We start from the raw sequence: 20,775 nt of genomic DNA, 5'->3' as shown, positions 1-20,775 counted from the left end.
GGGGGGACGCGTGTTGGACAGGGCCTCGTGGTGTGGCCCCACTCCTCCCGCATGGCGGTTCCCGGACTACCTCGACCCCTGTTCACCTTCCACGAGTGCCGCCCCCAACTCTCCCCCGACAGAACTCGACCTCATCTCCTCAACCCTCTCGGCTGGCCCGGACCCTTTCTCGGACCATCGTCTCCGGCCCAGCCGCCATCTTGGACCCTCCACGACCAGGCCTCGTGGCCTCGGCCCGACCCCAGCCACAGGCCCAGCAAAGCCCCGACATCGAGGCACCACGATCCGACCAGGGGGTAAAGAGACCACTTGACGAGTCAATGGGGGAAGGAGTTTCGATGGTCCCCCATTTGCCTGGTTTTGATCACCCCCAGCCTCCCTGGGTGCTGGCTCCACACCCCTGCTGGGTGTCTGGACTCGCACATCCCGGACCCCCCGACCTCCCAGTGCGAGGGTCCGGACATCAAAGGGCTCCAGACCTATAACTGGGACAGCTCCGGAGCAGGTCGGCAGTTGTATCCTGGAGTCGAGAGACACCGAGACAAACTCATCTTCTTGCAACTACCTTGGGGTCCTGCTGGCGCTGCCGCAGCCCATCTTCGTGAAGCTGTCCTTGGAGTCCTGCTGGCGCTGCCGCGGCTCATCTTACTGAACCATCCTTGGAGTCCTGCTGGCGCTGCCGCAGCTCATCTTCGTGAACCATCCTTGGAGTCCTGCTGGCGCTGCCGCGGCTCATCTTCGTGAACCATCCTTGGAGTCCTGCTGGCGCTGCCGCGGCTCATCTTCGTGAACCATCCTTGGAGTCCTGCTGGCGCTGCCGCGGCTCATCTTCGTGAACCATCCTTGGAGTCCTGCTGGCGCTGCCGCGGCTCGTCTTCGTGAACCATCCTTGGAGTCCTGCTGGCGCTGCTGCGGCTCATCTTCGTGAACCATCCTGGGAGTCCTGCTGGCGCTGCCGCGGCTCATCTTCGTGAACCCTCCTTGGAGTCCTGCTGGCGCTGCCGCGGCTCATCTTCGTGAACCATCTTTAGGGTCCTGCTGGCGCTGCCGCGGCCCCTACCGAAGCACCTTCCAGCTCCAGGATTGAGAGCTGTCCGCAAGACATCCCTGTACCAGACCGGTACCAAGACTGTCCCGCTACCCCTTTCCCACAGAGACTAAGTTCAAGGGGATCCTCGAATCCCGTTTCTACTGTGTCGTTACGATAACCTGCCAAAGAGTACTGATAAAAGAGTTAAGAACCTATCTTTGTGTGGTGTCCATCTGTAGGGGGGTGGTTGCTCGTCCGTACGATCTGAGGAGAGGGCCCTCACCCGGAGGCCTCTCCCCCTTGCTCGGCCGACCCTCAGGTTTCCCGCCTAACATGTTTCAAGTTAGGCTTCTGTGCTTCGTATCTTTATAAGAAGGGCCCCAGCTCCTGTCCTTGCTTTTCATATGTGGAATTATCAAAAATGATTGGTTTTATTAAAAAAAAAAATTATGAAAAAAATATCTTAAAAAATAAGTGCTTTTAAATTCTTTTTTAATATTTATAAAGCTTCATACTCTTACTGTGACCTCCTAGCATGAAATATGTAATTTAAGTTGTGTTGGCAACGGGGTGCAGGCTTCCACTGACGCAGAGAGGCCAGGTGCGGCATGTTAGGGGTTAGACGAGAGGCCACGGGGTGGTGGCTTCCACTGACGCCGAGAGGCCATGTGCGGCATGGTAGGGGTTAGAGGAGAGGCCACGGGGTGCAGGCTTCCACTGACGCAGAGAGGCCAGGTGTGGCGTAAGGGGTTAGACCAGAGGCCACGGTGTTGAGGCTTCCACTGACGCAGAGAGGCCAGGTGTGGCGTTAGGGGTTAGACGAGAGGCCACGGGGTGGAGGCTTCCACTGACGCAGAGAGGCCAGGTGTGGCGTTAGGGGTTAGACCAGAGGCCAGGTGCGGCATGTTAGGGCTTAGAGGAGAGGCCACGGGGTGGTGGCTTCCACTGACGCAGAGAGGCCAGGTGTGGCGTTAGGGGTTAGACGAGAGGCCACGGGGTGGAGGCTTCCACTGACGCAGAGAGGCCAGGTGTGGCATGGTAGGGCTTAGAGGAGAGGCCACGGGGTGGAGGCTTCCACTGACGCAGAGAGGCCAGGTGTGGCATGTTATTCGCGGGGGGGGGGGGGGGGGGCTGGCACCGTGGGGTGTGTTTAATAAAGTTCTATTCTCCTCTCATGTTTGATTTCTTCTTGTTCCTCCTTTGCTACAGATACGAGAGTTTTACCTCCTAGGAAAACTATTCAGTTGAAAGAGAGAGGGTAAAGCTGAGTGGCACAGGGCGCGCCTCGGCAGGTCGTACCTGGGTACCCCTGCCCCCTCCCCGCCGCCGGTGCCAGGCTCGGCTTAGACGGTCTGTGGACACCCCAGGGCTCCTGTGGGGACCGAGGAATGTGCCAGGGCCGCCCCGGGCATGAAACGCGCGCCTGGCCCAGCTGATGCCTGATATTTAATCCAGAGAGAATTCTAACCCTTCAGCTCGGAGCGGCCCCTCCCCTGCCCGAGTGCCAGTCGGTGCCAGCGGAGAGGGTGGCACCCTGGCAGCCCCCCGCAGAGGTCTCTGCTTGTGTCATTGGTTTGGACCCTCAGATTGTGCCAGTGGGTAGGTGGCACCACCCTCAGATGGCCTCGTGCGTGTGGCTGCGGGAATGCTTGGCAGCGCCCAGGACCTGCGTACACTGTGCCAGAGGCAGCGCTCGCGCTCGGCTCCCAGTCGATGGCAGCACCCACAGCTTGCTTATTTATTTACAAAGGTTCATCTAGCGCGAAGAAGATCCCGAGGGATATCAGAGCGCTTTACCATAGTATGGAAGGAAGGACATAAATACACGATTGGCATCAAGGAGGGGTAAAAGGACAAAAAACACGATTAATCACAGATTCAAGGACAATTTCACCATGGTGCCAGTGGGCAAGGGTGGCAGTGTGAGCCAGTGGGGTTGTGGCAGCACCCACAGCTACCTTCGAGTGTGTGGTGACTCCCACTGCCACACACGCCTCTGTGTGGCAGTCTCCCAGCCTGCTGCCAGGGGGCTGGTTTTGAGAAAGTGGGCACGGGGGGGAGGGGGGGGACACTGCCGACAGCTGACTGCTAGTGTGTACCAGGGATGTTTGGGCAACTCTTACTGTACCAGTGCACACCCTCAAGTACCAGTATGCACCACTGAGTGCCAGCGCATACCCTCGAGTACCAGTGTGCACCACTGAGTGCCCGTGCATACCATCGAGTACCAGCGCATACCCTCGAGTACCAGTGTGCACCACTGAGTTCCAGTGCATACCCTCGAGTACCAGTGTGCACCACTGAGTTCCAGTGCACACCCTCGAGTACCAGTGCACCCTCGAATACCTGTGCAGACCCTCAAGTAACGGTGTGCACCACTGAGTGCCAGTGCATACCCTCGAGTACCAGTATGCACCACTGAGTTCCAGTGCATACCCTCAAGTACCAGTGTGCACCACTGAATACCAGAGCATACCCTCGAGTACCAGTGCACACCCTCGAATACCTGTGCAGACCCTCAAGTAACGGTGTGCACCACTGAGTGCCAGTGCATACCCTCGAGTACCAGTATGCACCACTGAGTGCCAGTGCATACCCTCAAGTATCAGTGTGCACCACTGAGTACCAGTGCATACCCTTGAGTACCAGTGCATACCCTCGAGTACCAGTATGCACCACTGGGTGCCAGTGCATACCCTCGAGTATCAGTGTGCACCACTGGGTGCCAGTGCATACCCTCGAGTATCAGTGTGCATCACTGAGTGCCAGTGCATACCCTCAAGCACTAGTGTGCACCACCGAGTGCCCATGGATCGTGAGGTTTTCCCACGCACTACAAGGACCGCCATTGAGGACCCGACTCATCTATCTACTGAATTGCCCGGTTATCTACGCCTCGCACTAGCGGCTATCGGGAGTGGCCATTACGTAACTATCTTGCGCACCACTCAGCCTACTCCGGCGCTCCTGGTGCGGGCATTCTGTATATATATAATTGTTAGGCAATGTTGTGTTGTCCTGAAGATGAACCTTGAATTAGAATAGGGTTCGAAACGTCGTCAACTTTTATACACTAAATGCTTATTTATCTTGTGATACTATTATTTGCATATGTGTATATTTTGGATTGTCTGTGTATAATTTATGATATCCTGACTGCCTTAATTTGCCTAAAATTCACCTGTTTGTTCCTTCCCCGAGTGTGTTAGTTGGGCACCGGCTGGTGTCCCACTTGTATCACACCCAACCTTGCTCACTGGATTTGCTGGAACTCTGCGTGGAGGCTCCCTCGTTCTTGCTGCCTGTCGCCGTTGGATTTGCGGGGAAGATTCTACAACTTGCCGGACCCGCTGCGCGGGTCCCGCTGCGCGGGTCCCGCTGCGCCCGTAGACTCTGTGGGGCGTTTGGAGGGGAGCTGAACATCCTTGAACCCCCTGCACACCAGCAGGGCTGCGAGCAGCCTAGCAGGGACTCCATTGCCCAGGAGTCCCTGCGTGCTACACCTGTGGCCGCTCTCCCTGCCGGCCACGCCCCCTGACATTGGATAAAGCTGCTCTGCTTCCAACAACCAGCGGAAAACCTTGCTCACTGGATTTGCTGGAACTCTGCGTGGAGGCTCCCTCGTTTTTGCTGCCTGTCGCCGTTGGATTTCCGGGGAAGATTCTACAACTTGCCGGACCCGCTGCGCGGGTCCCGCTGCGCCCGTAGACTCTGTGGGGCGTTTGGAGGGGAGCTGAACATCCTTGAACCCCCTGCACACCGGCAGGGCTGCGAGCAGCCTAGCAGGGACTCCATTGCCCTGGAGTCCCTGCGTGCTACACCTGTGGCCGCTCTCCCTGCCGGCCACGCCCCCTGACATTGGATAAAGCTGCTCTGCTTCCAACAACCAGCGGGAAACCTTGCTCACTGGATTTGCTGGAACTCTGCGTGGAGGCTCCCTCGTTCTTGCTGCCTGTCGCCGTTGGATTTCCGGGGAAGATTCTACAACTTGCCGGACCCGCTGTGCGGGTCCCGCTGCGCCCGTAGACTCTGTGGGGCGTTTGGAGGGGAGCTGAACATCCTTGAACCCCCTGCACACCGGCAGGGCTGCGAGCAGCCTAGCAGGGACTCCATTGCCCAGGAGTCCCTGCGTGCTACACCTGTGGCCGCTCTCCCTGCCGGCCACGCCCCCTGCCCTGTTCTACCCCCTTTTGTACAGGGCGGAGTAACCGCTGCGCGGTAGCGCGCGGGAGCGCCCGGGGCGAAGACCGGGCAAAGAGCGGGCCGTTTGAGGCCGTTCGAGGTCTAAGAGGTCTGGGCTGGGCCATTCCCCTTGGTTTGTTGATTATTGTTGATATATTCCACTTGTGCCACATCGTCCATTCTTACACCCACTATGTGTACACGGGGTAGTCGCAGCAAAACTGCCAAGGGACTTAATAAGCCCAATGGAACCCTAGATGATTTCCTCACCAAGACCAATCTGGCCATTGATGTGGAAATCAGTAAAATGCAACACAGGGTTTCCTTAGATTTAGAAGCTGCGCAAAAGCTTTCCCTGAACTTAGCTTCCTCCAAAAAATCATCCTTAGGGAACCTCGCCTTAGCTCTAACCCCTGAGCGTACATCAGGCCCCCGTCCATTGTTAACGCTGGCAGATATCCACCATGTTCCATCCACATCCCTACCTGAGCCCCCTCTGAATCTAACACCACCACCTCTAAAGCCCTTGGAGGAGTCCGTACCCTACACCCCTGTGGCCGGCATAGGCTTCCCCACCAAACCTGATTTGTCTAAACCAGCAGTAAATGCTAAAAAAGTTGCCATTCAAAAGAGGAAATGCCTTGCCAGATCCATTTATGCTCGCAAAAAGGCAAAAATTGCTAGATCCCAGTTCTTTAATAGTAGACGACCATTGGCCACACATGGGGTGGGTGAAGAAGCATCTAAAACTAACATCGCCACTCTGGGCAAGGAAAACGACTCCGGTCCATGCAGTGTTGTGCTAGACCTTACTACGGGAACCTCCCCAGATAAGATTGAGGAAGGGCCTATAGAGGGTAGGTTGAGTGAGTTGGAGAAGGATAGGAGGGGGGATGAAGAATTTCTTAAAACCGTTTGGGACACATTAAAACAGCTACTTACTCCCCTGGAACTTAGACTTTCCCGAATAGAAAACAACCTACTAGAAATGGATAAGACTATAGTCACATTAGCTAGCTTTAGTCTTAAACAAATGGAAGCTAGGGTTCCCCAGGGTGAGGGTTGTACCCCTGAGGTTCAGGAGTCAGAATCTCCCAAGATCTAAACCCATACCCAAACCCCGTACCAAAGTCTGTAATCCCACTGCTACTAATCCAAGACCTACTGCCCCCAGCGCCCGTCCCCCTCAGAGTGTAGCACCATTAAAGACAAGGCCCCAAACTGTCCCACACCAGTCTAACCAGCCAGCAACCAAGAAATTACTCCCTCAGCAACCCAGTCGACCAAATTTTCGTGGTGGGTATATTGATTTGCCACCTGAGGCTGGGCCTTATGTCATAGTATTAGCTGGCGTACCCGCCCTTGGCCCACAAATCCAAGAGAACCATTGGTCCTTAAAAAATAAGGTCATTTACTGGCTTAATACAAATAGACAGCTCCCTAATCATCAAAGAAGTCGGGCATTAATGGTGCACAGAGTACCATGGGTTGGTCCTACACGCAAGTCCATTGCTGGCGATTGTATAGTAGTGTCCTTCGCAGATCCCCATACAGCTCAGCATCTTTGTTCATGGGCCTCATATGATGATGAATGAATGAATGATTACACATTTCTATAGCGCATGGTTACCCTAAGGCATCCCAGCGCTTATGTGGTCAAGTCATCTCCATGATGACCCCTCTACTGTTGTTAGACTCCTCACCTTTTTCTATCCTCCTCGGCAGCAGGTTGAGATGGAGGGGTCCTGGTCAACAGTCCAAAAACCTAGACAGAAAGGACGAAGGGATGGCTGGCAAAGCCAAAATAACTGGTGGCAAGGGGCTCCTACTACTAACATGTTTGGTTGTTTGGATGGGGTTGACTGACTTGGGGGGATTGATGCCTTAATACACTCCACGGAACTCATTCTCTCACAGGCGATCGCTCTTCTCACCCCCCCAGTAACCTGTAAGGATTGTTCAACCTCATGTAAAGGTCCTAGCACAACCCTGGATCATGTTAACATTCCTACTTTGACCAGGTCAGGGGCTCTGGGTTTATCACAGACTATTCCGCTCAGTAGCTCGGTAAATGCAATCAAGGTGGCCTCATGGAATATTGCAGGATTGAGGGGTCGCCTGGATAACGACGATTGGGTAGACTTTATTGTCACATATGATATCGTCGTTTTTCAGGAAACTTGGTCGATCGTTCCCCTATTTAGGGTAGGCTACCTGAACTATCACAAACCGGCTACACAGGGCCCCAGGGGTAGGGCCTCGGGAGGTCTCACTGTATGGATCAGAAACTCCCTGGGTTTCCGTGTTAAGGAAATCCTGGTGGAGAATGCTGACCTCCTCTGTATTACCCTGAGTAAGGATAACTGCAAGGACATCATTCTAATTAACATCTATGCCCGAGGTTGTCAGGGTGGGAGGAAGCAACCAATCCTTAATGACCTTGAACATCTTCTGAACAAACATAAAGGTGATCATCTTGTCGTAGTGGCAGGTGATCTGAATTGCTCATTCGAACCCATCCTTAGTCTGGCTGAAGATGTGGGGACTGATGAAGATACTGCCTGGAATATCCCCCCGCTAGCTATAAGTAAGGGTGTCGGGGGCACGGAGGCTGCCCTCCACTGGCTGGGTCTCTGCCTGGAGTGGGGGCTTCGGGCAGTGAATGGCCGCACCTCGTCGGACAAGTTAGGGAAATCAACCTTTGATAATGGGATTAGTGCAAGTCGTATTGACTATATATTGGTCAATATAGAATTCTGGTCACATGTGTTGGATATGGTAGTAGAGACCAGGCCAGAGAGTGATCATAACCCCCTCTCTTTGGGGCTCAGGGTTCCAGGCCTGGGTGGTCTCCAAATAGAAACAGCCTGCATAACGCCTGATTTAGTCCCGTGTGATAATAGAAGACGGGTCAAATGGACTAGGGTCATAGCTGACCCAGAGCTTATTTGTAAAATAGAGGAGTTGGTCCTAGACACAAGGAGCAGGATGACTGCATTATCCCCCCTTAGTGGAGCCGATTCCCCTACCATCGATCTTCATGAGAAGTGCTTTGCGGCGCTTAAAAATCTTCTTACTAGGCCATCTAAAAATAAGAAAGACAAACCACATAAAAGATGGTACAATAAGAACTGCAGAGAAGCCCACAGCAAACTAATAGCAGCTGTTAAAACCAGGATAACTCCTGACATCAGGAAAGCTAGGCAGTTTTATAAACATACCCTTTGGGCAGCTAAGAGGGACTGGGACGATTCTTACTGGTTAGATCTCCTTAAAGCTTGTGAGTCATCTAACCAAGTAAAATTTGGGGAGATAGTTAGATGGGGCAGGGACTCGGACTCCCAAACACCAGTAAACCATGTTTCCGCTTTGGATTGGGTGGAATTTTTCTCTGCCCAATTCAAAGATACAAGCGCTGAACGGGAACTGGCAACTGAGCCTGTAGTGGGGATAATACCAATATCTCATGGGGATAGGCTCACTTTTTGCACCTCAGACACGGTATATGCCCTAGGTTCTGTCCAGTCTGGTAAAGCCCCAGGTTTAGATGCGATACCAGCGGACCATTTTAAATTGAACCTTGATTTATGGGTCCCATACATTACAACACTAGCAAACTCTATCGCAGCAGGGGCTAGGATACCCCAATCCTGGAAAGGTGCTGAGATACTTCCAGTATATAAGAAAGGGGATCGATCATTACCTAATAACTATCGCCCCATAAGCCTGATCGACTCTATTCAAAAAATTGTATCAAGAATGGCCTTAGCAAGAATTCAGGGGTGGATTGACGAGAACAACATACTATGCAGGCAGGGGTTAGATCAGGCACCAGCACCTTAGATCAGGTGTTCCGACTTACCATGCTCTATTGGAAGGTGGTTTTCTTGGGCGGTGGGGTTATCTATGCCGCATTCGTTGATCTTAGGTCGGCCTTCGACTTAGTTCCTAGGGCAAAACTATGGGAAGCCCTCAGACTTATGGGTCTCCCCCTAGAACTCCTGGAACTAGTCAGGCGCCTACACGAGGATAATTACGCCCAGGTAAGGTGGGGGAGACAGGGTCAGGTGACCAACGGCTTTCCTGTCCAACGAGGGGTGCGCCAGGGCTGCGTGTTGGCCCCCACCCTGTTTCTCCTTTTCATCAACCAGGTAGTTGCATTTTTTACTAACACGCAAACAGATGCACCTACCCTGGGCGGATCAAAATATCCTATGTTAATATTCGCCGACGACACCCTGCTCCTTTCTAAAACCCGGAGCGGGTTACAGGCAGCCCTGAATAGGTTTGCTGAGTTTTGTAAGAACAATGATCTGCAGATCAACGTTGACAAAACCAAATTTATGGTTTTCAACAAAAATAAACCTATCAAAAGTTCGTTTACTCTGAACGACGCCCCAATTGAACAGATCAAGGTCATGACATATTTGGGCGTGACTCTTGATCATCAACTTAGTTGGAACCCCCAGTTGGAGGCTCTAAAACTTAAATTTGTTCGCCTTACGGGATGCTTACTGCAGGAACAAAAAAAATCCCTGACCAAACGCATTATACCAGCGTTAAAAATTTATGAGGCCAAGGCCAATGCTGCTACCCTGTATGGAGCTGACATATGGGGTTATAAGGACTTGTCAGCATTGACCACAGCACAGAATAGGTTCCTACGGAACCTGGTTGGGCTTCCACAATCCTCACCAATAAAACCCCTGCTCTTAGATTTAGGTTGTAGACCTCTGGACGAGATGGCGCAGTTTCGTCTCGTGGCACTCTGGCGTCGCCTCTGGACGACTCCTGAGCTTAGCCTCTTCGCCCAAGAATTGGATGAGGTCAAATTATTGTGGAGTGCTCATAGAATTCCATGGCTCCGGGAAGTGAAACAAATATTGTATTCAATGGGCCTCTCTGAGCTGTGGTCATATCCTGAATGCTCCAGGTTTCCATCAAAACAAGAGTTTAAGGATCTTTTCTGGGCTACAAAAAAATCTACGCTGGTCACTCATTCTTCGGACAATAGTCTAACGGGACTCTTTTTAACACATAAGGTAACACCGTCCCTTGAGCCCTATTGGGATTTGATTTGCAAAACCCTAGACCGTAAACTGTATCATCAGTTTCGGGTAGGTACATTGCCCATCAACTCCTTTACTACGAAGTGGGCGAAGAATGCAAGCAATAAATGTTTTTTTTGTCCCGACCAGGTAGAAAGCATTGGCCATCTGTTTTTTGCATGCCCAGCATATCGATCCCCTCGATTGAAATGGCTGAAACCTATATGTATAACCTTGAACTGTGGGGGACATCGTGAAGCCCTGTTGAAATTACGTGATATACGTACTGAAATGTCTGTGATTTGCGTAGCTAAATTTCTGGGGTGGGCGTGGCTGATCCGTTCAATGAAATTGAAAACCCTTTTAAATTAATTGTCATGAAATGATTGTATGTTGATTGTTGCTACACTTTTTTTTATAACTTGTGGGCATGTTTGAGTAGTTTTTTAAAAATATTATGTAATGTATGTCGTCTTTTATGAATTTTATTCGAAATAAAGACAAAATGAAACTGAAACTGAACTGAAACACACCCAACTTTTATGCACTTTATATATTGAAAATTAAACTGTCCGGCTGGACATTGGATATAGAACTATTGAGTCTATATTTATTGGAATTCATTGTTCTCTGGTCTAGGGACATTGTTTTTGTTAATATATAAGCACCCAAGGTCCCTAGCTTATTGCACCTTTGGGTACCCTTGTGTTCTTTAAACCACTGAATACCAGAGCATACCCTCGAGTACCAGTGCATACCCGCGAGTACCAGTATGCACCACTGAGTGCCAGTGCATACCCTCGAGTACCAGTATGCACCACTGAGTGTCCATGCATAATCTTGCGTACCAGTGTGCACCACTGAGTACCAGTGTGCGCCACTGATTACCAGTGCATACCTTTAAGCACCAGTGCATACTTTTGAGTACCAGTGTGCACCACTGAGTACCAGTGCATACCCACGGGTACCAGTGGGTACCACTGAGTACCAGTGCATACCCTTGAATACCAGCATGCACCACTGAGTGCCAGTGCATACCCTCGAGTATCAGTGTGCACCACTGAGTACCAGTGCATACCCTCAAGTACCAGTGTACACCACTGAGTACCAGTGGATACTCTTACGTACTAGTGCATTCCCTCGAGTACCAGTACACACCACTGAGTGCCAGTGCATACCCTTGAGAACCAGTGTGCACCACTGAGTACCAGTGCATACCCTTGAGTGCCAGTGCATTCCCTCAATTACCAGTGCATACCCTCGAGTACCAGTGTGCACCACTGAGTACCAGTGCATGCCCTTGAGTACCAGTATGCACCACTGAGTGCCAGTGCGTTCTCCCGAGTACCAGTGTGCACCACTGAGTACCAGTGCATACCCTTGAGTGCCAGTGCATTCCCTCAATTACCAGTGCATACCCTTGAGTACCAGTGCATACCCTTGAGTACCAGTGCATACCCTCGAGTACCAGTGTGCCCCACTGATACCAGTGCAAACCCTTGAGTACCAGTGCATACCCTCGAGTACCAGTGTGCACCACTGAGTACCAGTGCATACCCTCAAGTACCAGTGTACACCACTGAGTACCAGTGGATACTCTTACGTACTAGTGCATTCCCTCGAGTACCAGTACACACCACTGAGTGCCAGTGCATACCCTTGAGAACCAGTGTGCACCACTGAGTACCAGTGCATACCCTTGAGTGCCAGTGCATTCCCTCAATTACCAGTGCATACCCTCGAGTACCAGTGTGCCCCACTGATACCAGTGCAAACCCTTGAGTACCAGTGCATACCCTCGAGTACCAGTGTGCACCACTGAGTACCAGTGCCTAACCTTGAGTACCAGTGCATATCCTCGCAATCCAGTGTGCACCACTGAGTACCAGTGGCACACCATGATCTAGTCTGCCTCTGGCTCATGCTTGTCTCTGGTTCTCTCCCATGTTCTTGTCTGCCTCAGGCTCACGCTTGTCTCTGGTTCTCTCCCATGTTCTTGTCTGCCTCTGGCTCATTCTTGACTCTGGTTCTCTCACATGTTCTTGTCTGCCTCTGGCTCATGCTTGTCTCTGGTTCTCTCCCATCTTCTTGTCTGCCTCTGGTTCATGCTTGTCTCTGGTTCTCTCCCATCTTCTTGTCTGCCTCTGGCCCAGGCCTGCCTCAAGTTCTCACCCATGTTCTTGACTGCTTCTGGCTCATGTTTGTCTCTGGTTCTCTCCCATGTTCTTGTCTGCCTCTGGCTCATGCTTGTCTCTGGTATTCTCCCATGTTCTTGTCTGCCTCTGGCTCATGCTTGTCTCTGGTTCTCTCCCATGTTCTCATCTGCCTCTGGCTCATTCTTGACTCTGGTTCTCTTACATGTTCTTGTCTGCCTCTGGCTCATGCTTGTCTCTGGTTCTCTCCCATGTTCTTGTCTGCCTCTGGCTCATTCTTGACTCTGGTTCTCTCACATGTTCTTGTCTGCCTCTGGCTCCTGCTTGTCTCTGGTGGTTCTCTCCCATGTTCTTGTCTGCCTCTGGCTCATTCTTGACTCTGGTTCTATCACATGTTCTTGTCTGCCTCTGGCTCATGCTTGTCTCTGGTTCTCTCCCATGTTCTTGTCTGCCTCTGGCTCATTCTTGACTCTGATTCTCTCACATGTTCTTGTCTGCCTCTGGCTCATGCTTGTCTCTGGTTCTCTCCCATGTTCTTGTCTGCCTCAGGCTCACGCTTGTCTCTGGTTCTCTCCCATGTTCTTGTCTGCCTCTGGCTCATTCTTGACTCTGGTTCTCTCACATGTTCTTGTCTGCCTCTGGCTCATGCTTGTCTCTGGTTCTCTCCCATCTTCTTGTCTGCCTCTGGTTCATGCTTGTCTCTGGTTCTCTCCCATCTTCTTGTCTGCCTCTGGCCCAGGCCTGCCTCAAGTTCTCTCCCATGTTCTTGACTGCTTCTGGCTCATGCTTGTCTCTGGTTCTCTCCCATGTTCTTGTCTGCCTCTGGCTCATGCTTGTCTCTGGTATTCTCCCATGTTCTTGTCTGCCTCTGGCTCATGCTTGTCTCTGGTTCTCTCCCATGTTCTCATCTGCCTCTGGCTCATTCTTGACTCTGGTTCTCTTACATGTTCTTGTCTGCCTCTGGCTCATGCTTGTCTCTGGTTCTCTCCCATGTTCTTGTCTGCCTCTGGCTCATTCTTGACTCTGGTTCTCTCACATGTTCTTGTCTGCCTCTGGCTCATGCTTGTCTCTGGTGGTTCTCTCCCATGTTCTTGTCTGCCTCTGGCTCATTCTTGACTCTGGTTTTATCACATGTTCTTGTCTGCCTCTGGCTCATGCTTGTCTCTGGTTCTCTCCCATGTTCTTGTCTGCCTCTGGCTCATTCTTGACTCTGATTCTCTCACATGTTCTTGTCTGCCTCTGGCTCATGCTTGTCTCTGGTTCTCTCCCATGTTCTTGTCTGCCTCTGGCTTATGCTTGTCTCTGGTTCTCTCCCATCTTCTTGTCTGCCTCTGGCTCATGCTTGTCTCTGGTTCTCTCCCATGTTCTTGTCTGCCTCTGGCTCATGCTGGTCTCTGGTTCTCTCTCATCTTCTTGTCTGCCTCTGGCTCATGCTTGTCTCTGGTTCTCTCCCATGTTCTTGTCTGCCTCTGGCTCATGCTGGTCTCTGGTTCTCTACCATGTTCTTGACTGCCTCTGGCCTGCCTCAAGTACTCTCCCATGTTCTAGTCTGCCTCTGGCTCATGCTTGTCTCTGGTTCTCTCCCATGTTCTTGTCTGCCTCTGGCTCATGCTTGTCTCTGGTTCTCTCCCATGTTCTAGTCTGCCTCTGGCTCATGCAGGTCTCTGGTTCTCTCCCATGTTCTACCCTGCCTCCGGTTCATTTATTTTGTGGTCTGCCTCGGATTCTAACTGGTCCTTTCTGCTGTGGTTCAACGCCTCTTCTGCCTCTGGATCCAGCTTGCCTCTAGTGCACCTCTAGATCTAGTTCAACCCTATATCTAGCTCACCTCTAGATCCAGCTAAGTCCCAGATCCTCCTCGCCTCTAGCTCCAGCTACCCTCTAGATCTATTTACTGTCTACATCCAACTCGCTTCTAGATCCAGCTACCCGCTAAATTCAGCTATCCTCTAGATCCAGCTATCCTCTAGATACAGCTCATTCCTTGATCCAGCTACACTCTAGATACTCCTCGCCTCTAGAACCAGTTCCCCTCTAGATTCTCCTCGCCTCTAGATCCAACATGCCTCTAGATCCAACTACCCTCTAGATTCTCCTCACCGCTAGATCCAGCTACTCTCTAGATCTTCATTCCCTCTAGATTCAGCTACCCTCTAGATCCATCGCCCCCATCTCCGCTCTAGATCCATCGCCCCCCATCTCCGCTCTAGATCCATCACCCCCATCTCCGCTCTAGATCCATTTCCCCCATCTCCGCTCTAGATCCAGCTCATCTCTATATCCAGCGACCCTCGAGATCCATCTCCCCTCTAGATCCAGCTCGTGTTTAGATCCAGCTACTCTCTATCCAGCTCCCCCCTTGATCCAGCTCCCCCCTTGATCCAGTTCCCCCCTTGATCCAGCTCCCCCTTGATCCAGCTCCCCCCTTGATCCAGTTACCCCCTTGATCCAGCCCCTCCCCCTTGATCCAGCCCCTCCCCCTTGATCCAGCTCCCCTCTTGATCCAGCTCCCCTCTAGATCTAGCTACTCTCTACATCCATCTCCCCTCTTGATCCAGCTCATCTGTAGATGCAGCGACCCTAGAGATCCAGCAACCCTCTACATCTTGCTATCCTCTAGATCCTCCTCGCTTCCTGATCCAGCTACCCTCTAGATCCAGCTTGTGTTTAGATCTAGCAACCCTCTATATCCAGCTACCCTCTAGATCCAGCCTATTCTAGATCCAGCTCATCTCTACATCCAGTGACCCTCTAGATCATCTCCCCTCTAGATCATCTCCCCTCTAGATCATCTCCCCTCTAGATCATCTCCCCTCTAGATCCAGCTCCCCTCTAGATCCAGCTCCCCTCTAGATCCATATCCCCTCTAGATCCAGCTCATCTCTAGATGCAGCGACCATCGAGATCATCCTCGCCTCTAGATCCAGATACCCACTACATTCTGCAACCCTCTAGATCCTCCTTGCCTCTAGATCCAGCTACCCTCTAGATCCAGCTACCCTCTACATCCTGCTACCCTCTAGATCCAGATACCTGCTACAATCTGGAACCCTTTAGATCCTCCTTGCCTCTAGATCCAACTACTCTCTAGATCCAGCTAACCTCTAGACCCAGTCTGCGTTTAGATCCAGCTCTCACCTAGCTCCAGCTACTCTATAGATCCAGTCTGCATTTAGATCCATCTACCCTCTAGATCCATCTACCTTCTAGATCCATCTCTCCTCTAGATCCAGCTACCCTCTAGATCCAGCTACCCTCTAGATCCACCTCTCGTTCATAGCCAGTGACCCTCTAGATCCATCTCCCTTCTAGATCCAACTCTCCTCTAGATCCATCTCTCCTCTAGATCAATCTCCCCTCCAGATCCAGCTATCCTCTAGATCCAGCTACCCTCTCGATCCAGCTCTTGTTCATAGCCAGCGACCCTCTAGATCCATCTCCCCTCTAGATCAATCTCTCCTCTAGATCAATCTCTCCTCTAGATCAATCTCCCCTCCAGATCCAGCTCCCCTCTAGATCCAGCTCCCCTCTAGATCCAGCTACCCTCTAGATCCAGCTACCCTCTAGATCCAGCTACCCTCTAGATCCAGCTTATCTCTAGATCCAGCTGGCTTTCATAGCCATCTCCCCTCTAGATGCAGCTCATCTCTTGGATGCAGCTACCCTCGAGATCCAGCAACCCACTAGATCCCGATACCCTCTAGAGTCTAGATCCTCCTCGCCTCTAGATCCAGCTACCCCCTAGCTCCAGCTACCTTCTAAATCATCCTACCTTCTAGATCCTCCTTGCCTCTAGTTGCGGCTACCCCCTAGCTCCAGCTACTTTCTAGATCCAGCTCACAGTTAGATCAGCTACCCTCTAGATCCAGCTATCGTTAGATCCTCCCCACCACTAGATCCATTTACCCCCTACACCCTAACCACTCTCTAGATCCAGCAAGTAGTTAGATCAAGCTACCCTCTATATCCAACTACCCCCTAGCTACAGCTACTCTCTAGACCCAGCTCACGTTTAGATCCAGCTACGCCCCAGCTCCAGCTACTCTCTAGATCCAGCTACCCCCTAGCTCCAGCTACTCTCTAGATCCAGCTACCCCCTAGCTCCAGCTGCTCTCTAGATCCAGCTGCTCTCTAGATCCAGCTCACATTTAGATCCAGCTACGCCCCAGCTCCAACTACTCTAGACCCAGCTCACGTTTAGATCCAGCTACGCCCTAGCTCCAGCTACTCTCTAGATTCAGCTCGCATTTAGATCCAGCTACGCCCGTGCTCCAGCTACTCTCTAGATCCAGCTACCCCTAGCTCCAGCTACTCTCTAGATCCAGCTACCCCCTAGCTCCAGCTACTCTCTAGATCCAGCTGCTCTCTAGATCCAGCTATCGTTAGATCCTCCTCACCACTAGATCCATTTACCCCCTACACCCCAACTACTCTCTAGATCCAGCAAGTAGTTAGATCAAGCTACCCTCTAGATCCAACTACCTCCTAGCTCCAGCTACTCTCTAGATTCAGCTCACGTTTAGATCCAGCTACGCCCCAGCTCCAACTACGCACTAGACCTAGCTCACGTTTAGATCCAGCTACGCCCTAGCTCCAGCTACTCTCTAGATTCAGCTCTCATTTAGATCCAGCTACACCCCTGCTCCAGCTACCCCCTAGCTCCAGCTACTCTCTAGATCCAGCTACCCCCTAGCTCCAGCTACTCTCTAGATCCAGCTGCTCTCTAGATCCAGCTGCTCTATAGATCCAGCTCACGGTTAGATCCAGCTACGCCCTAGCTCCAGCTACTCTCTAGATTCAGCTCGCGTTTAGATCCAGCTACGCCCCTCCTCCAGCTACTCTCTAGATCCAGCTACCCCAGCTCCAGCTACTCTCTAGATCCAGCTACTCTAGATCCAGCTAGCTCCAGCTACTCTCTAGATCCAGCTCACATTTAGATCCAGCTACGCCCTAGCTCCAGCTACTCTCTAGATCCAGCTCGCGTTTAGATCCAGCTACGCCCTAGCTCCAGCTACTCTCTAGATCCAGCTCGCGTTTAGATCCAGCTGCGCTCCAGCTCCAGCTACTCTCTAGATCCAGCTACCCCCTAGCTCCAGCTATTCTCTAGATCCAGCTACCCCCAGCTCCAGCTACTCTCTAGATCCAGCTACTCTAGATCCAGCTAGCTCCAGCTACTCTCTAGATCCAGCTCGCATTTAGATCCAGCTACGCCCTAGCTCCAGCTACTCTCTAGATCCAGCTCGCGTTTAGATCCAGCTACGCTCCAGTTCCAGCAGCCTCTCGTTGCTCTGACCTCTGCTGCTGGTTCTGGCCCACTGTACACCACACTCCTGCCCAGTCCCCAGTCCTGGCTGGACCAGAGGCTCGTGTCTGGCTCTGCCCGCCAGGGCTCCTGGTTCAGACATCCGGTTTCTGTGCCTGAGGTCTCCTGCTCTCTCTTGGAGCCGGATTCAGATTCTCGGTGGCTCAGGCTGAGCTATGCATTAGCAGAGCTCATAAACCACACTGGAAAGTAACTCAACCGGTTTAGAAGAGGCTGCCATGGCAGAGGGCGGAGGAGAGGGAGGACAGGTGGCACAGCCAGTCCTGGGAGGGCTTTCAAGCCAACCTCCCGAAAGAGCAAACCTTCCTGGTGACCAGGATGAGAGCACTTGGCAAGTCCCAAGAGGGCTTTATGGCCAACCTCACGATAGGACGAACCTCCCTGAGGCCAGTAGAACAGCAGGTCCCAGAGTGAGCCTTCTTATCTAGCAGGAAGGGCGCTACACTGCCCCTTGCTTGCAGGCAGAGTCCCTGGCTCTGGGCATTACTTCTATGTGGTCCACGCTGCCCCTTGGGATGTGTGGGGTGTCTGTAGGGGGCCTCCCTGGCTCTACACATTACTTCTGTCTGGTCCATGCTGCCCCTAGGGATGTGTGGAGTGCCTGTAGGGGCCTCCTTGGCTCTGGGCATTACCTCTATGTGGTCCACACTGCCCCTTGGGATGTGAGGAGCATGTAGGGGGCCTCCCAGGCTCTACACATTACTTCTGTCTGGTCTACGCTGCCCCTAGGAGTGTGTGGGGTGCCTCTAGGGGGCCTCGCTGGCTGTAGACATTACTTCTGTCTGTTCCACGCTGCCCCTACGTGTGTGTGGGGTGCCCGTAGGGGGCCTCGCTGGTTATAGACATTACTTCTCTGTGGTCCACGCTGCCCCTAGGGGTGTGTGGGGTGCCTGGAGGGGGCCTCCTTGGCTCTGGGCATTACTTCAGTCTGGTCTACGCTGCTCCTAGGAGTGTGTGGGGTGCCTGTAGGGGCCTTCCCTGGCTCTGGGCATCACTTCTGCCTGGTCCACGCTGCCCCTAGGAGTGTGTGGGGTGTCTGTAGGGGGCCTCCCTGGCTCTGGGCATTACTTCTGTCTGGTCCACGCTGCCCCTAGGAGTGTGTGGGGTGCCTGTAGGGGGCCTCCCTGGCTCTAGACATTACTCCTGTCTGGTCCACGCTGCCCCTAGGAGTGTGTGGGGTGCCTGTAGGGGGCCTCCCTGGCTCTAGACATTACTTCTGTCTGGTCCACGCTGCCCCTACGTGTGTGTGGGGTGCCCGTAGGGGGCCTCGCTGGTTATAGACATTACTTCTTTGTGGTCCACGCTGCCCCTAGGGGTGTGTGGGGTGCCTGTAGGGGGCCTGCCTGGCTCTGGGCATTACTTCAGTCTGGTCTACGCTGCCCCTAGGGATGTGTGAGTGCCTGTAGGGGGCCTCCCTGGCTCTGGGCATTACTTCTGTGTGGTCCACGCTTCCCCTAGGGATGTGTGGGGTGCCTGTAGGGACCTCCCTGGCTCTGGGCATTACTTCTATCTGGTCCACGCTACACCTTGGGATGTGAGGCGCCCCTAGGGACCCTCCCTGGCTCTGGGCAATACTTCTGTTTGGTCCACTAGGGGCAGCATAGTTTGGCTTTGGTTGTCAGTTGCGCTCCTGCTGATGCTGTTTCTTGGTTCGGCTGCTGGAGATGCCAGTAGGCAGGGGTACTCATGGGGATGCTGTATCTCAGCTGGGCTTCTGGTGATGCCACTGACTGGTTACCCATCTATGCAGATTCTAAAAGGGCTCATTAGGGCTGTTCTGTGTTTCTACTAGTTTCTTTCTACACTTACTGCTCACTCTCTTTTGGTAAATGTTCGTGTCGCTTTCATGGCCCAGAACAATCTTAGCCCTGTTTACCTTTGCCACGAAAACATGGTCCTTCAGTGCCAAAGTCAAACTCCTTCCCAATGAGACTAAAGCAGGCATGAATGTAAAGAATGTTCCTTCCTGAGTGAAGAAAGGTTAAACCACAGCTCCATCACTAGTTAGCAGGGCCCCTGCTCCTCCCCAGAGTCCCTGCATGAATCAATAGGCCACGCACCACCTCATAGGCCATGCACTACCTCCCTGGCCATGTGCCTCCTCACCGGCCACACGCCTCCTCACTGCCACGCGCCACCTCACCTGCCACGCGCCACCTCATGGGCCACGCGCCACCTCATGGGCCACACGTCACCTCATGGGCCACGCCTCACCTCAAGGGCCACGTTCCTCCTGATAGACCACTCACCCACATTTATGAAACATGCACATACCTGCAGAATCTACACAAACTCGAGAATATGGCCCCTTGCAGTGTATTTCTGGTCCCTTGCAGAAGTCCGCAGTCACTGCACACACGGGAGCATCCTGTGCAGACATGTAGCTCATGCATATACGAGTCAATCATGCACATACCTGTGAGCTTTGCATACATCCATTGTCTGTTGCCAGAGCATTGCTAACACCCTTCCTCCGTTCTTTCTCTCTCCTGTACCCAGGCTGGAGCGGTTGGTGGACGTGCTCAGGAAGAAGGTTGGCACCGGGACACTGCGAACTATGATCTGATGGCACCTAGGGCGGTGACTTCCGAATGCCTGACTGGAAGGCATCATGAGACTCGGCACACATGCCTTCTTCAGTTTTGGAATACTTGTGAATAATGGAGGGCACGCCTTCACTGTGAATATTTGTGATCAGAAGGTTCCCGGCACGTGTCCCTGCGAGTGGAACTCGTGTCTCTAAATACGTTACTGCTCGGTACGCAGCAGTGCCATCTTCCTATAGTACTGCCTGCCAGCCCTGCAGTGCCATCTTCCTATAGTACTGCCTGCCAGCCCTGCAGTGCCATCTTCCTATAGTACTGCCTGCCAGCCCTGCAGTGCCATCTTCCTATAGTACTGCCTGCCCAGTGCTGCAGAGTCATCTTCCTATAGTACTGCCTGCCAGCCCTGCAGTGTCATCTTCCTATAGTACTGCCTGCCAGCCCTGCAGTGTCATCTTCCTATAGTACTGCCTGCCAGCCCTGCAGTGTCATCTTC

The 20,775-nt window shown here is 52.6% G+C and overlaps 1 protein-coding gene across 1 annotated transcript in view; it reads left to right on the top strand.

Moving 5' to 3' along the window:
• MIPOL1 (mirror-image polydactyly 1) overlaps positions 1–20,541 on the top strand; it is a 561,381-nt gene extending 540,840 nt beyond the window's left edge. The window contains exon 9 of the mRNA XM_086937912.1: positions 20,236–20,541. Coding sequence (XP_086794038.1) covers positions 20,236–20,302 — 67 coding nt within the window. The 3' untranslated portion in view covers positions 20,303–20,541. The remainder of the gene's footprint in view (positions 1–20,235) is intronic.
• Positions 20,542–20,775: the final 234 nt, after the last annotated feature.

The sequence above is a fragment of the Lissotriton vulgaris genome, chromosome 9, assembly GCF_964263255.1.
Source record: "Lissotriton vulgaris chromosome 9, aLisVul1.2, whole genome shotgun sequence".
In the NCBI taxonomy this organism is placed as follows: Eukaryota; Metazoa; Chordata; class Amphibia; order Caudata; family Salamandridae; genus Lissotriton; species Lissotriton vulgaris.
Note: the sequence above shows the minus strand (reverse complement) of the source record. Positions and strands in the feature narration are given on the sequence as shown.